At 32.3% G+C, this 16455-nt stretch overlaps 1 protein-coding gene across 1 annotated transcript; it reads right to left on the bottom strand.

The window, feature by feature from the left end:
* Positions 1-1986: 1986 nt before the first annotated feature.
* LOC147804286 (uncharacterized) lies at positions 1987-7311 on the bottom strand. The gene is made up of 3 exons (XM_087151491.1): positions 6885-7311; positions 2289-5960; positions 1987-2138 (listed from the first exon to the last, which is right to left on the bottom strand). The coding sequence occupies exons 1-3, from the start codon at positions 7309-7311 to the stop codon at positions 1987-1989; spliced, it is 4251 nt and encodes a 1416-aa protein (XP_087007617.1).
* Positions 7312-16455: the final 9144 nt, after the last annotated feature.

Raw genomic sequence — 16455 nt, 5'->3', positions numbered from 1 at the left:
GGCTTACAATAAATCTACTTTGCGATCTTTCCAAAAAAATTCACTTTCAAATCCGAAAAAAATTTCCCATAACAAGGTTTTGAAAAGAAATTCTTCGAATAGGAATTCAAATTAACATTAGCTGGATATCTGCAAAGGAGAAAATTATTTTTTTGACATAACAAGATTTTCGTTATTTGTGATATCAAGATCATATCAAGATATAAGTATCTGTTTCGAAGTTTAGCCATATGTAATCCGTGGAGATCGAGATTCAGGCAGAAAGTAAAGGTTTATTAACAGAAAGCAGACAAATAGTTACATACAAATTTAAAAGGAACGCCATCTGGCGGTATTAAGAACAAAAAGACTTCATAACAATCCTTCCCTGGGAATGACAACACTACATATTTTATCTTTCAAGTTTTTCGTTTGTAAATAACTATTCGAATAAATTTTTATTTAGAGCATGAATTGAATTTGTTATTAGATATGATAATTAGTTTTTAAGGCTCAAATGTTGAATTGTTGTAGTTTTAATATATTTACGTCGCACTAGAGCTGCATGATACACTATTCGCGACGCCTGGAAAGCAGAGCCGTCTTAATGGCATGCAAAACAGAAATGTCTTGGGCCCTTTTAACATGAACATGTTAAAATCAAACTCAAGACTTCACTTACATTAAATAAAGCATTCTGGGCCGGGATAGCCTGGTCGGTAGGGAGCTGGGCCTATATCCAAGAGGTCGTGGGTTCGATCCTCGCCGGCCGAAGACTCCCCGTGTAGTAAATGGTGACTGATGCACGTTAAATCTGTCGAGTCTCAAAGTCCTCCATGTTCCCACAACAAATCAATACCTCTGGGGGTACTGATCCAGGAGTTTCCTTGTCTTCTGGATTGGTTCAAAATTACAAGGCTACGGAGTTGAACGTTAGTAGTCGTAAACCCATGAAATTGGGTCGGCTGTTCAACGACGGTTATAAAATAAAATAAAAAATAAAGCATTCTTAAGGTATTCAATAATTTTAACAAATTTAAACACATTTTGATTATCCAAAAACTCAATGCACGTAAAATAAAGTTTTTTAAACTATGCATAATTAAAAAAAAGAGAGATACTAATCAGCTGCAATCCTCAAATAAAAAAATAATTTCAAAACTATGGAAGCTAATAAAAATAATGAAGTTAAAAGATATATAAGTATTAACAAGTCAAAAAAAATCAATAATTATTTTGTCAAAACATCTTTCAATGCACATCAGACATAACCAGTTTAAAAAGTTGCAGTGCATAAATTCTTTCAATTTTTACTTTATTTAATTAATTTTAAATACTAAATAGAGTTGGTTGTGGTCAAGCATTTTTAGAGACGTTATGACTTAACAGAAAACTTTCTCACATTAACTTATTTTACATAGATATTTTTTTCAGGAACGCAATGACGCGTAAACTGTGCACGATTACGACGAATTGAACTACGATGAACTATAATAATAATAACATTTATTTACATAACAGAGGTAAGTTCACACAAGCTGCGGAAGACCGCAGGCAATCCTTTTTCATGACAATCACGACTACAACTACTGTATTACAACAAACTTAGGGGAGGCAGCCGGTAGCTGCTTACTTCGCTCCTTTTACATTGGAATGCGCGCCAAAGCGTCTTGTGCAAATTAATTCGGCACACACCCCACCGGTGAACAGAATGTTCACCTAATTAATACCATTTAAGCATTTACAATAATACTTATCAAAATAAAGATGTAACTAAAACTGTTATCATAATGAGACTATTCACAAACAATTACAAAAAATTATTACAGATACAATAAACATACATTACGATGCAAAATGAATATATAAGAAAATTCTACTAAATTACAAAGAGCAAAATATTTTTAAACGTGTATACATACTTAAGGCTTTCAAACTGGTTAAAAAAGAAGTGAATTATTTAAGTTACTCTTATCTGCAAAATAGAAACAAAATTAGTAAAATTTATCAATTAATTTCTAAAGGATAAAGAAGCTGTATAGGTTTTTTAAAACTGCCTTTAGAAGTTTTAACCAAGCAAGATCTGACATAATTGTCTCTACCTAAAAATATTTCCTGAATGATTCCCAATTCCCACAACAATTTTGATTTAACATTTCCTTCAAAAAGAACAATATCATTTAATTTCAAATTTTTATGAATAGATGAAGTTTTAAATTGGTTATTAGTTTTTAATTGAAGTAAATATTGTTCTTTCCATCGTTTCCATAATTGTTTAATAAGGAGAGATTGGTAAGTTTTTCTTTTGCTGTAGGAATCCCTTGCAGTAGTAGAATCTAATAGTTCTATGAAATGGAGGGGATATTTTGATTGTCCATATCCTAATTCGAGGAAATGAGCCGGAGTGAGAGGTTCAGGCTCTCCTGGACTATTTTCGACATACGTAAGAGGTCGATTATTAACAATTAATTCGATCTCTGTGAGTACGGTCGAAAGTTCTTCGAATGTTAGTCGAGCCTTGCCTAGTATTTTTCTCAAGGGTTCCTTTATGGTTTTAACTAGTCGTTCATAGAATCCACCCCACCAAGGGGCACGTTCAACAATGAATTTCCAGTGGATACCCTTGTCTGCGATGAAGTGTCGAAATTCACTGTCCTTCAAAATATTGGTGAAATACGCTAACTCCTTCTGAGCAGCCTTAAACGTACGCGCATTGTCCGAATAAATAATCTTGCAGTTTCCTCTACGGGAGAGGAATCTCCGGAATGCAAGGAGAAAACACTTAGTTGACATATCTGATACAAGTTCTAAGTGAACAGCACGCGTAACTGCACACGTAAACAGTGCGACGTAAGACTTATGAAAGTCTTGTCTGTCCTTTACGAGTATTGCTCCTGTAAAGTCGATTCCCACAATTTGGAAAGGGGGAGATTGAGAAATTCTGTCCTGAGGCAGCTGTCCACTTAATTGGTCAGCTGGTTTAGCATTATATTTTTTACAAATGAGACAAAGCCGAATAATTGATTTTGCTAGCTGACGACATTTAGGTATCCAATAATTTTTTCGAATTTGAGTCAAAGTTGCCGATACACCACAATGAGCAATACGTTCATGTTCCCTAATCACAAGCAACTCGGCAAATTTACAACGCCGAGGAACAATTATTGGATGCTTTTCACCCAAGTACAAATCTGCTTCATTTAATCGACTGGTAATTCGCAATATATTGTCCTCATCTAAGTATGGCACTAAAGTTTTTATTTCAGAATTATTTCGAAGTTGCTTATTGTCTTTTAAAGTCGATATCTCCTCTGGATAAAATTCGTTTTGAATACTTTTTATCCAAAATTGTTCTGCACCTTGTATCTCATCCGCCGTGAGACACGAGTTTGTAGATTTATTAATACTTCGAGCATTGTTCACAAATCGTAACATCCAAGCAGTTACCCTTAAAAGTCTTTTTAAACTGCTGAATCGATTTATGTCGACAAATGGTTCTCTCTGCTTGGTAATAGCCACATGGACATTGGAGCGATGTTCCAGTTCTTTTGAACTTAAGTCTAAATCAAAATTGGGTTGGAGGTTTGGCCATTGATCTGGTGGTTGTTTGAGCCATGCTGGCCCATTCCACCACAATTCACTATGCAATAGTTTGGTAGCGGATGTACCTCGTGAAATAATGTCAGCTGGGTTGTCCCTTCCTGGACAATGCCCCCATTGATTTGGATTAGAAAGTGTCTGAATTTCTTCAACGCGATTTTTGACATATGGTTTAAAGGTTGAAGAATCACCACGTATCCAATAATACGAAATAAGTGAGTCAGTCCAAAAATATACATTGCTTTCAAATTTAAGACAAGACGATACTTGTTTGGCTAACCTGGCTGATAATAGGGCTGCTGTCAACTCTAATCGTGGCAGTGTTAGCGATTTCAATGGTGCTACACGACTTTTCGAACAAATAAAACTAGTTTCTATGCTATTACCTGAAGTAACAAAGCGCAAATAAAGAACTGTTCCATAGGCTATTTTGCTTGCATCGGAAAAGCAATGCATTTCCACATTCATTAATTTTTTATTCGGTTCACCCAAATAATAACGTGGTATCTTAATATAAGTCAAACCCTCCGCCTCACTACTCCACTTCTGCCACTTGCGGTGTAGCTCAGGGGGAAGATCCGAGTCCCAATCAAGTCCTGCAGACCAAAGTTCCTGCAGAAGGCATTTCAATCTAATGACGAATGGACCTAGTATACCGAGAGGATCGAAGATTCGTCCGACTACACGCAAAATTGATCTTTTTGATTCTATTTTACGAGACAGAAATTTTAAAAGGTCCTTCGGATCAAAATATATTAGATCATTTTCGGCATCCCACGATAGTCCCAAAACTTTAATTGAAGGTTTGGAATCAGCCAACGTGTTTTTAGAGTGCTGTGTTTCAATACTTTCTTGTTTCCATAACAAAGCAAGATTTTCCGAATTAGTGGTCCATTTGTGTAACAACATACCCGCATCACTAAATATTTGCAAGCACTCCTTGGAAGTACTTAAAGCGTCTTCAATATTATTTTGTCCCAAAATTAGATCATCGACGTAAATCGAGCTATTTAATAACTCAAATGTCTCTGGAAACTGTTCCTTGTATTTTCTAAAATGATGTTTCAAAGTAGCTGCAAGAAGGTATGGACTAGGCCTAAGGCCAAATAGAACTCTGGTAAAATTCAAAATGTAGGGATTACCATTCAAGCTATCGGCCCAGTAAAAACGAGTAAAGTTTCTATCAGGAATATCAAGTTCAATTTGAAGAAATGCTGATTTTACATCTGCTGTAAACGCTATAGGATTTTTCCGAAAACGTAGAAGAAGTTCCAGAATATCAGGATGTAAGTTTGGACCAGTAAATAAGCTTTGATTTAACGAGGCATACCCATCTTCATGGCTAGATCCATCGAATACAATACGCAGTCTACTGGTAGATTTGTCATTGCGTATCACTGCATGATGGGGCAGAAAAAATCCCGTACTATCCCTCAAAGAATCACATGAAGTATGCTCAACTATATCTTCCTTAATGTAACCATCGATTACATCCCTATATTCACAATGCAACTCTGGATCCATCCCAAACCTACAACATAACCTTTCAAAACGCTTACGAGCAATATTTTCATTATTTTTCAACACTTCTCTCATTCCTGGTCTCCAAGGCAAGCTTACACGGTATCTACCATCTACAAAACTAACTGAATTATCAAACTCACTAAGCACCTCTTCATCTCTATTACCTAAATTCACCGAATCCTTGTCAAATATTCCTAAATTTTCTAACTCCCAAAATTTCCTTAGTTCAGCCGAAATTAATTCTTTTTCATTAATAACCAAATTTACAGACGTACAAACACTCTGCTCATCACATTTACCCTGAAGAGACCAACCAAGACTGGTATCAATAGCAACCAGTGAGGAATCCAATCTTTTAATTTGTTTTGTTAAAGACCAATAAAAATCCTGACCAATTAACAATGAAATTTCACAATTTTCAAACAATTCATCATTACTAAATGTCAATCTAATTCCCATTGACTCCATTTCCTTCCATGTATCCGGATTTGGAAGGGTAATATTAGCTCTAGAAATTTCCTCGATTTCCACTGCCTCAATCATCGCCTCATCTCCATTCAACAAATTCCTCAACCTAATTTCTACCTTACGACAAGTTTGTTTTTTAGGCACTTTAGATCCGAATGAATATATTTTTAACCTTTCCGAGCCTAACACCCTTAATCCCAATCTACGAGACAAGTTTTTCTTAATAAATGTTTTTTCACTCCCATTATCAAATAAACAAAGTATTTTATCTGACGAAGAGCTACCAATAATCTCTGCCTTCACGCATTGCAGCAAAACCCCACCTTTATTATTATTTACCACAGAATTTGAACAAGTAGTTTTAACATCAACTCCCTTTTCTTTCGAATCTAAACATAAATTTTGTTTTTTAGAATTCTCTAATTTAAAACAAATCGCACGTGCATGACGCCCTTGACAAAACGAACAATTATTTTTCTTACACATTTTTACATTGCAAGAAATATTACAGCATAAAAAACATCTCCTTTCCTTAATTAATTTGTCTCTTTTTTGTTGAACATTTAAATTCTCGCAACAATCAGAAGAGTGGTTCTTTTCCGAACAAAATAAACAATTAAAAACCGCAGATGTCATTAATTCAGTCGCCGATACTCTCCCAGCCTGCCTGTTATGATTAGAGGGGGGATGAAATTCCGAATGATACTTAGGTTTCATATTCGCGTATCTGCGTGGCGCCGTATCGAAATATTTATTAGAAAATGAAGGCGATCTTTTTATTTGTGACTCATTTCGATTCTTTAACAATGCAGTAGTTCTTTCTCTACTTTTTATTTCCTGTCTGAGATATTGAGTTAAATTAGTGATCTTAGAATCCCCTTTTTCAAATTTTCGATTATACTCTAAAGCTAAACTAGAAGGGATAACCTTCATAATTATCGGAAACAAAAGACAACTATAAGAATCGGGTGAGATTCCAAGGGATTCTAATCCTCGAATGTTGACTTCTAACTGATCATACAATTTACGCAATGAAATAACATCAAACGAGTTCCGGACAGGGGTCAGATTTAATAAACAATTCATGTGATAATCAATTATAAGTTCTTTGCGTCCGAATCTTTTTTCCAAAATTTCAACCGCTTTTACATAATTTTCTGAAGTTAATGTTAAACCTTGTATTGCTAATTCCGCATCATCTGTAACAACCGATTTTAAATATGAAAATTTATCTATATCATTTAAACTTGAATTCTCATGCACTGCAGATTTAAATCTAGCCCAAAAACTAGGAAAACTACTAATATTCTTACCCGAAAATGATTCCAAAGTAAGCTTGGGCAAACGGGGTTGGTTTATTAAAACCGGGCTAGTTTGCGGAATTGTAGTAGTAGTTAATGGTTGAGTTTCCGCCAGATTTTGAGGAGCTGTATTCGGATTTGCAGCTAAATAACGCTCAGCGCGAGATTTCCACAATACAAATTTATCACGATAATCTTCGCGACTCTCAATTTCTTCTTCTAACTTATCAATATCAATTAAATCCTGAACTTCCTTATCAAGTTTACACATCTCTTCAAATTTAGCAACTAATTGTAAAAATGTTTCATTAACAATTATTTTATCGGAACTATTATCTATTTCTGCTTCAAGTTTTTTAATTTGCTTCGTTACTAACGATCTTGAAACAGCCCTAGCTTTAATTGTTCTTTCTAACAAAGCCTTTTTTGCCGCATCCATTTTAAACTTATTATTTCAGTTACAAAACAAATACTCAAATAACAGTCACAACCTCAATTCACTCTAAGAACAACAATAAATGCAATAAAACGCATTCAAAACAAAATTACAAATAATAAACACTGAAATTCATAATCCTAAATCGAAAGTGTAACCAACAACCATTTAAATAACACATCTATAATATTACATTCTAACAAATTTCTTTTCTGAAATGAAATCGAAAATCAAAACCAATACGAATTACATTCTAAAATACTCTAACCACGCCTTATTTCGAAGTAACCTTATTCAAACACTATTCATTCAAAATATCCAACTAAATTATTTATCTAAAACAAATCGAAAGCAAGATATACAATAATTCAAATATCTCCAATAATATAACAATATAACAAATTCCTATTTTTAACGAAAATTTAAACACATACTAACTATACGAATTGCATTTCAAAATTCTCAAACTACACCTTAATTCAAAATTACCTTATTCAACGAATACCTTCAAATATACGACTAAATTATTCAATGAAGAAATTTAACATTTCTAACTATTCCAAAAGAAAACGCAACGAACTTACCCCAATCATGCAGCGAAACGACGAACGAAAACGACGACGAAAACTAATATGATAAATCGGTGGTTTCTTAGGCCACTTCCCGGCCGATGCACCAAAATGTGCACGATTACGACGAATTGAACTACGATGAACTATAATAATAATAACATTTATTTACATAACAGAGGTAAGTTCACACAAGCTGCGGAAGACCGCAGGCAATCCTTTTTCAAGACAATCACGACTACAACTACTGTATTACAACAAACTTAGGGGAGGCAGCCGGTAGCTGCTTACTTCGCTCCTTTTACATTGGAATGCGCGCCAAAGCGTCTTGTGCAAATTAATTCGGCACATAAACATTTTAAAATCACATATTTATGCTTGTTTAAAGTGATGCAAATTCACTTCAGCAATTAAACTCAAAATTGTGTGAAAATAAATTTTTCTAAATGACGAAAAATAATGATATAAAAAAAATTAAGTATCAAAAGTATCTTGAAAAGTTTTTTTTAAAAACTCGCTTGGTTTAAATCGCGTTGGTATAAACCAGCCAACCAACTCTGCATAAAAATTATTCTTAGTCATTGTTCTTGGTCATAAGGTATGAAATAAATTTCTCTCTAAATACTTATCTGATTACTTAAGGCTGTACTTACATAAAATAATTATTTTAAAACATAAATAATTATTATATGTAATTATTATACGTTGTTTTAATGTCAGCATTAAAACAAAAACACTTATTTTGGGACATACCCAAACCACTATAGTTTGTCCAATGTAAGAACTCCCCTAGCCATTCGTCTGGACCCGTGGTGGTGACTATGATAACGAGTTATAACTATTTCAAGTAAGGTGTGGGGTCATTGTTTAGGACAGGTTTTGGCTCTGGTCGACGAAAGAAAGGGAATCTTTTTCTTTGGTCTACTGTGCTGGCTCCTAGAGTGAAGAGAAGCTGCCCTGGCTGAAATGAGCTACCCTTGTTTTCATAGCAGCAGACGGCCTCAGACTTTTGTCCGGGGAGTTCTTACAGTAGACTAAACTATATGCTACTTGCAGGTATGACATTGGGTACTTGGAACTCGAAAAGAAGTGAAGTGAATATGCTTAACCACGTGATTTAAATCAAAATTACTTGGATATCTGTAAGCTAAACCTGATTGGCTTCTGAATCAACCACGATGACGTTACTTGCAGATATCCAATGGGATACCTGTAGGTGACAGAGTGTGGGTATCTCAATCCTGATTGGTTGTTGAAACGTGTCATTTATTTTCGTTAGAAACTGCTCTGTTCGTTCGATTTCGAGTACCAAGCCTATCAAGTATCAATTCTCTGAAGTGACAGATTCTGTATCCTTTCACAATGATTCTTAGTTGATAATGATTCTTTCACAAAGATAATTTCACAATTATTGTCGTCAAATATTTCAATTCTTTCACTATCTATTTCTTACTTAACTCAAAGACAGGATTGAAGCCATTTAGAACATAAAAAAAACCTAATTATGTATCGAAGATACATAAGGCAAAAATATATCATGGTTACAATAAAATATATAAAATAGTATTAAATCTAAGTCAAGAAAAGACGTAGACAAAAAAGAATTATATTTGAGCAATTTCGATGTGCGATACGGCAATGTTTTTAATTAACTTCACGTAAATTAACTATCTAGCGTATGTGGAGAAACTTGTAAGTCGTAGATCACATGAGTGGGTATACATTATCTTCTTCTACTCAAAGTGCAAATACCCAATGGATAGGAGATATTTGCTGAAAACCCAAAATGTTGGTAAAAGAGTACGAATTCATTTAGGAGAAACATAAAAAATAGACCTGAGGGGCCCTATTACCAATTCATCGAAATTTATTCCGCTCGGAAACTAGCTTTCATCGGATTGCCAATTTCGTAAAACCCACTTTGCCGCAACATGAGCATATCGGAATCCGGAATCGAAATCGCCATTCCGCACGATTCCGGTGAAATTGGAGTTTGTAGGCGGGACTAACTTTGACCAATTAGAAAATTACTATAATTATAATTTATTAATCTGGCAACGATATGTTTGTTTTCTCTTCTTCTATGCGAGCTAAAATCGCATTAACTTAGAACTGAAAGCTTAAAAATTCATATGTGTTATTTAAAAAAAAATGGCTTCCCATACAAAAATCAATATTCGCCAGCAATATCCACCACTGAATGCAATTACAATAAAATTCCAGAAGGAAAATCAAGGTTGTCTATAATTATTTTCATTGCTAGCAATTTTGGGATTACTTAAGACCTTAGGTTAATTAAAACCGAAGGAAGGATATTTGCTTATTCAACCATAATTACTAGTTTGAAGCGTCTAGTTCTATTATAATGCAACTGTAAATTTGTTAAATTTTCCTATGAGAATTAAAAATAAAAATCTTTTTCATGAAAATAATTATTTGTAGCATTTATTATGAAGAAATCTGCCAAATCATTTCTTAGCGTCTTAATGTTCGCAAAAGACTATCTACCCTGCAATGAATTGCCCTCAATCAAATGCTCTTCATTTTGTTTTGTTTTAACAAGGAAGAAAGATAAAGTAACTCATAATTTATGTAAATATTTAAACATTGCTGCCTTCATGCTTTTTTAAAAATTCTTATTTATTTATTTTTTTTAAAGAAAACAATCATATTTTGCGTTACACGTAAAGGGAAACCACGAAAACATCTTTCAGATTGCTTAACGCTTAAAGAGTTCCAGCTTAATGTTCAGTTCGTAATGAAGTTTTTTTTTTATATAATGAATCATTTTTTAGCATCTTTGACAGACAGCCAATTTATAATAGACAGCCAATAAATTTATATTTGTGAATATAACGACATGCTCTTTATATTTTTTTTATTTATATTTATAACTCATCCCAAAAATCAAAGTAACTTGCAATTTAAGTATCGGCGAAAAACAATATTTATAAAAGTTAATTCTTGGTCAAAAACATTTTATTGCAAACGACTATTCGATTTTTTTCTGAATTTATTAAGTTTTTAATTTCCGGCAGTCTGGTACTTTTATTATCTGTATCTTTTTAAAATATGTCGCGATTGGGTATAGGTTTTCGCTATGTTAAATTTTGCCATTTGTTGACTTTGTATACTTTAATTAATATCTTGCTGTTTATATTTTTATCTAAATTTTTTATATTTCTTTCCCCCAACTGTTTCTGATTAAACGACATCTTTCTTTTTATTTCATCCCCTCACTCTGATTTTATATAAATTTTTAAAGTCATATCACTTTTCCATTATTAATGGTGTTCTATTCCCCATAGCAATTTGTAAACTATCTTTATGATGAAAAACGCGGTTAAGTGCTTATGATCAAGCCAGATCATCATTTCTTTAATAATTAAAATTTTTTAATTCTTTTAACTTGTTCGGTGATAATTTCATTTTATTGCTGTCATATATCAATATCAAAGTCAGTGTTTACATTCTCATTACTTTTTGATTTTAATTCCACTTGGGTTCTTGCAATGCTTTTTTACATTATCTTACATACGTTGGGGCTTTATATTTTTATTTTTGCTTGCCATTAAATTGTTTTTATCAAGTCTCTGTGTTTTACTGTCTTACAACTAATATTTCATAACTATACACATATATTTGTACAATATTCTGTTGCATATTTATACATAGCTTAGGGTCATCAATTAACTAGATTTGCTGGATTACTGGTTGAAAATTATTTTGCTTCAATATTATCAACGACACAGTCCCTGGCCATATCACCTGCTGCTGTTACCAAAAATGCTTTTATCAATTTAATCGTTCCTTAAGTTTACAACTTTTTCGTCATAGCGATGCCCTATACCCAATTAGTTTTTATTTACTATCCCTGACCAAGTGTCAATTTGTCAATAGCAATTATTAATTTTACCAATTTTAATCATGTCTTAAACATGTTTTGTATTTACCAATGTTTCTATATTGCGTTCTATTTTCTAACTGTGCTTAACACAACTCAACATAAATTTTCTGAGTTTTATATCCCTCACTAGTAGGGGATCAACTAATTTAGCCTGTTTACATATTCGGCTTTTGTCCCGTTTGGTCTATTTTAAACTAATTTCACTTCGACCACCGACCCCACTCTTTATCTTTTGAGTTTTCTAAGTATTTTATTGTTTTATTAGTCTGTATAATTTTTAGCTTAGTATCACATATCAAAATTTAAAAAAATTTCATACTCGCTCCGACCATCGGACCATTATTTAAATTTCCTTTCTTTTAGGTTCCTCTAATATCTGACGCTTATCTAACTAATTATGATACCAATCAATAAAATTAACGTTTTTTATACTCGCTCCGACCTCCAGACTCACTTTCAATTTTCTTGTTTTTTACAGTTTTAACAAATATTGGTTGCCTGTACTCAATATATTTTGTTCCTAATCAACATAACCAATACTTTCCCCACTCGCACCGACGGCCGAACCCATTTTCTAACGGTTAGTACTAACCACTTAAAATTTATTTGAATAAGAACAGCATTCAGAAAAGATTCTGCAAGTGAAACAGGAGAAGTTTATCAAAGAAATATTTTTAAAAAAAAGCTTTCTGGATATATATTTATTCTACATTTATTAAGTTTTGCATTTTTAATATCCATTGCGAAAGATTCTTGTAAGTAACTATTTGTTGATGTATGAAAAAATATCAACGAGAAATGTTGCCATAGCTGTATGGCAAAGGCGTACCATAGCCTATGGAAAAATATTTCGTCATAAGCTGTAACACATCTTAGTTTTATGGCAAAAATTTGCCATATAAAACAATGCCATAGGATATTCCTATGGGGTTTTGCCTATGGTAAAATTTTGCCATATACGTATGGCAAAATTTTGCCATATAAAAAAATGCCATAGGATATTCCTATGGGGTTTTGCCTATGGCAAAATTTTACCATACATGTATGGCAAAAATTTGCCATAGGATATTCCTATGGGGTTTTGCCTATGGTAAAATTTTGACATACACTTTTGCCATATACGTATGGCAAAATTTTGCCATACATGTATGGCAAAAGTGTATGGCAAAATTTTGCCATAGGCAAAACCCCATAGGAATATCCTATGGCATTTTTTATGGCAAACCTATGGCAAATTTTCCTAAGGGCTGGGTTGGATTTAAAATTAAAAGACTACGGAGTTGAACATCAGTAGTCGTAAACACAAAATTAGGTCGGCTGTTCGACGACGGTTATAAAATTATGAAATAGATAAGTTATCATCTTTCTGAATATAGCGAAAAGCTCTTCTTTTTAACTCAATCCGTAAAACAAAATAAGCCGCAATTTAAGTATCGAAATACAATTATATTTATGAAAACTATCAAAATATCCTATTTTAAATAAAATTAAATTAAAATTATCAAATTTTGTGTTACACGCTAAAACAAAATACAAAAATGTTTTTCAGATTGGCTTTAATCGGTAGTAATGACAGAAAACAGTGCCATTTTGATTACTAAAATGAGCAAACTCCTATCGGAATTTAGATTTCGCTTGCTCTAAACCTGCCGGAATCGAATTCGTTATTATTTCGCATCGGAATTTAGTTCCGAGCGGAATCAAGAGCTCGTAATACGGCCTAACTGACATTCACGGATTTATGACATCACGAGAGCTTCTTTTCGATCGGAATTAGATTCCGTGAAGCTGGTAATAGGGCCCCTGCAATTTTTGACAAAGATGATTAATTATCGCAATAGATACTTATTGAGATACTTTTCGGTTAGAATAACTATTTTCTTTTAAATTTGCTTCATTGATTTTTTAACGTCTATTTTGTTTAATAGTTTAAAAAAATAAATGAAATAAAAAATAGTGCAAAAAATTAAAAAAAAATTTCAGAGGTCTACATATTGTTTTGCTACTTTTCGCTTGCCCCCCGCTAACCGAAAAGTACGCATAGTGAAGTAAGAAATACTTTATGAAATAAGAACCCAAATGCCGAAAATTTACTTATTCGTTCAGTGCAACCATAAAATATTGTTATGCTACTAATGAAGCTAATGATGATTAATTAGTTTTTATAATAGATACTTATTGAAATAAGAAAAATATGCTTGGTACTGAAAAGCATATTTAATGGGGAAAGGGTATTTATTCATTCAGTGCAACCATAAAGAATATAGAATGGGTCATTTAAAAGAATTGATAATTGTCGGGTTTGACTTATTCTAAATCGAATGGAAAGAACAATTGCTCACGTAAACAAATGCCACGTTTCAACAACCAATCAGGATTGAGATACCTACACAACATCGCTTGCAGGTATCCCTTTGTCAATATTTCATAATTTTGAAGATCATCACCAGATAATATGGCAGTTGTGGAAATTATTTGCGTAAAAAACTTATAGGTTGTGTGGAACAAATTTTCAAAATTAGTTTTGATACTCTCCCATATAAAGTTTATTCTAGTTTTTTTTAAACAAACTCTATTTTTGAATCTCAATACTAAAAAATATTTATTGCTTTTTATTATGTAATTTACTAATGCTATGTAATTTTTTCAATTAGTAAGGTATACATATTTTTAAACCTATTTAATTCACGTTATTTTAAATGACGGCGAAATCAAATATTGTTTCTTTACTCAAACTCCCTAGGTAATCTGCTAATTACCTAGATAATCAGTTAATTACCTTGATAATCTGCTTATTACCTATAATCTGCCAGATGCCTAGATAATCTGCTAATTACATAGGTAGTCTCCTATTTACACAGATAATCAGCACATTGCCTACTAGGTACCATATATGGCAACGTTACTTTTAAAAAGTAAAGAGTAAAAGTACAAGTATTTTTAAAAAAAGTAACGAGTAAAAAGTAAAAAGTTCCTATTTTAAAAAGTAACGAGTAAAAAGTGCAAGTAAAAGTACAAGTACTAAACAAAAAAAGTAACGATTTAAAAGTACATTTCTAGGAATTAGAAAATTCGAAGTAACCTAAAATTTTATTGAATAATATTCTTATGTTCTTTAATGTTTTTGCGAAATTGTTTTTTATTTACTTATTTTTAATTTTGAAAGTTATGGACATTAATTTATTTTTAAATTCGGAAGAATATTATAATATATTTTTATAATATAATCCTATAATGTAATTTTGAAATCAAATATAATTTTAATATCAAACTTTTTATGGATTTGCACAAAAAAGAAATTTTATCTATTGATTTTAATTTTTAGTTTATTATTTTTATTTATTTAAATTACCATTGATTTAAAATTGCTTTACTCTATAGAAACGCGTTTTAAAAGCGCAAACATAAACAAAGTAAACAAGGTGTTTCAGATAGCTTTGTGATCTTTGAGCTAGTAAAAAATAATTGAATGTGCAGTATAAGTTGAAACAGAACAGTCTACAGTTTTATTTGCAATAATGACTAATGCTGAAGTCATGCGAGAAAATCATTTTCCGAACATTTTTGCCTAACGGGATAATTAAAATTTGTAAACGAATTTTAGTATCAGCGGCCAAATTAATACTTTCGAGTTTTCAAGAGTTAAAATAGTAATTATAATAGTTTTCAATAGCGCAAATAGTTCTGAAGTTCTTAGAGATTTGACTGGGCGTTGTTTGACAAGGTCGGGCATAAACATAATTTTAGTAAAAAATGTACTAGGTAAAAATGTATTTAGTAAAAAATGTATTCAGACAAAAATGTATTATTAGTGAGTTCAAAAAGAAAATTGAAAAACGTAATAATAAAATTCAACATTTTTTATTTAAAATGTAATAAATAAATGCATAAAACTCTAAAATGAATGAAAATAACTTGCTAATTAATATTTTTATTCATTTTGTAAAATAATTGCATTTCGAAAGTGGTGTCACTGAGTCTACTGCGAGAATTTCTCAGAATACCCACGCTGAATAAGCGCTCCACGGGAGCACTAGAAGTTACTGCAGTATTATATTTCACATATAATTTTTTTACGATTGGATATCGATTCAAAATTGATATGCTTTCCGTTTCGACATTTGAGCTCATGCATGCCATAAATTCTTCTGCCGCTGGTGATTGGTATGATGTTTTCAGCTTTAGAAAATTTAAAATCCTTTGTATTTGTTTTTCTTTCTGTTACGTTATTAGTTATAGCAGGGTGTTCAGCTTGGACAATTCTTTCCAATTTTTTTGTAACCTCCTCCCTAGATTTTTCTTCCAACCAATTAAATTTGATGCAAGGTACCAGACCAGCAGCAAACTTTTTTTAATTAAATTTTTTTTTTTAGAAAGCTTACCGAGTTTTAGAAAAAAGTAACGATTTCATTTGACATTTCCGTTACAAATACTTATACTTTTTTCCTAAAAAAGTAACGAAAGTACAAGTAAAAGTACTAAATTTAAAAAGTAACGAAGTACAAGTAAAAGTACGTACTTTTTACTTGTACCGGCGGTACAAGTAACGAAAGTAAAAGTACTGCCATATATGCTAGGTACTCGTCAAAGTGGGGATAAAGCCTTTGCTGCAATTAATTCTGCTAATAGGTAATCTGCTAATAACCCAAGTAATCAGCTAATTACCTAGAT

Source organism: Parasteatoda tepidariorum, chromosome 9, assembly GCF_982258835.1.
Source record: "Parasteatoda tepidariorum strain Cologne lab strain chromosome 9, Ptep-v5.0, whole genome shotgun sequence".
In the NCBI taxonomy this organism is placed as follows: domain Eukaryota; kingdom Metazoa; phylum Arthropoda; class Arachnida; order Araneae; family Theridiidae; genus Parasteatoda; species Parasteatoda tepidariorum.
Note: the sequence above shows the minus strand (reverse complement) of the source record. Positions and strands in the feature narration are given on the sequence as shown.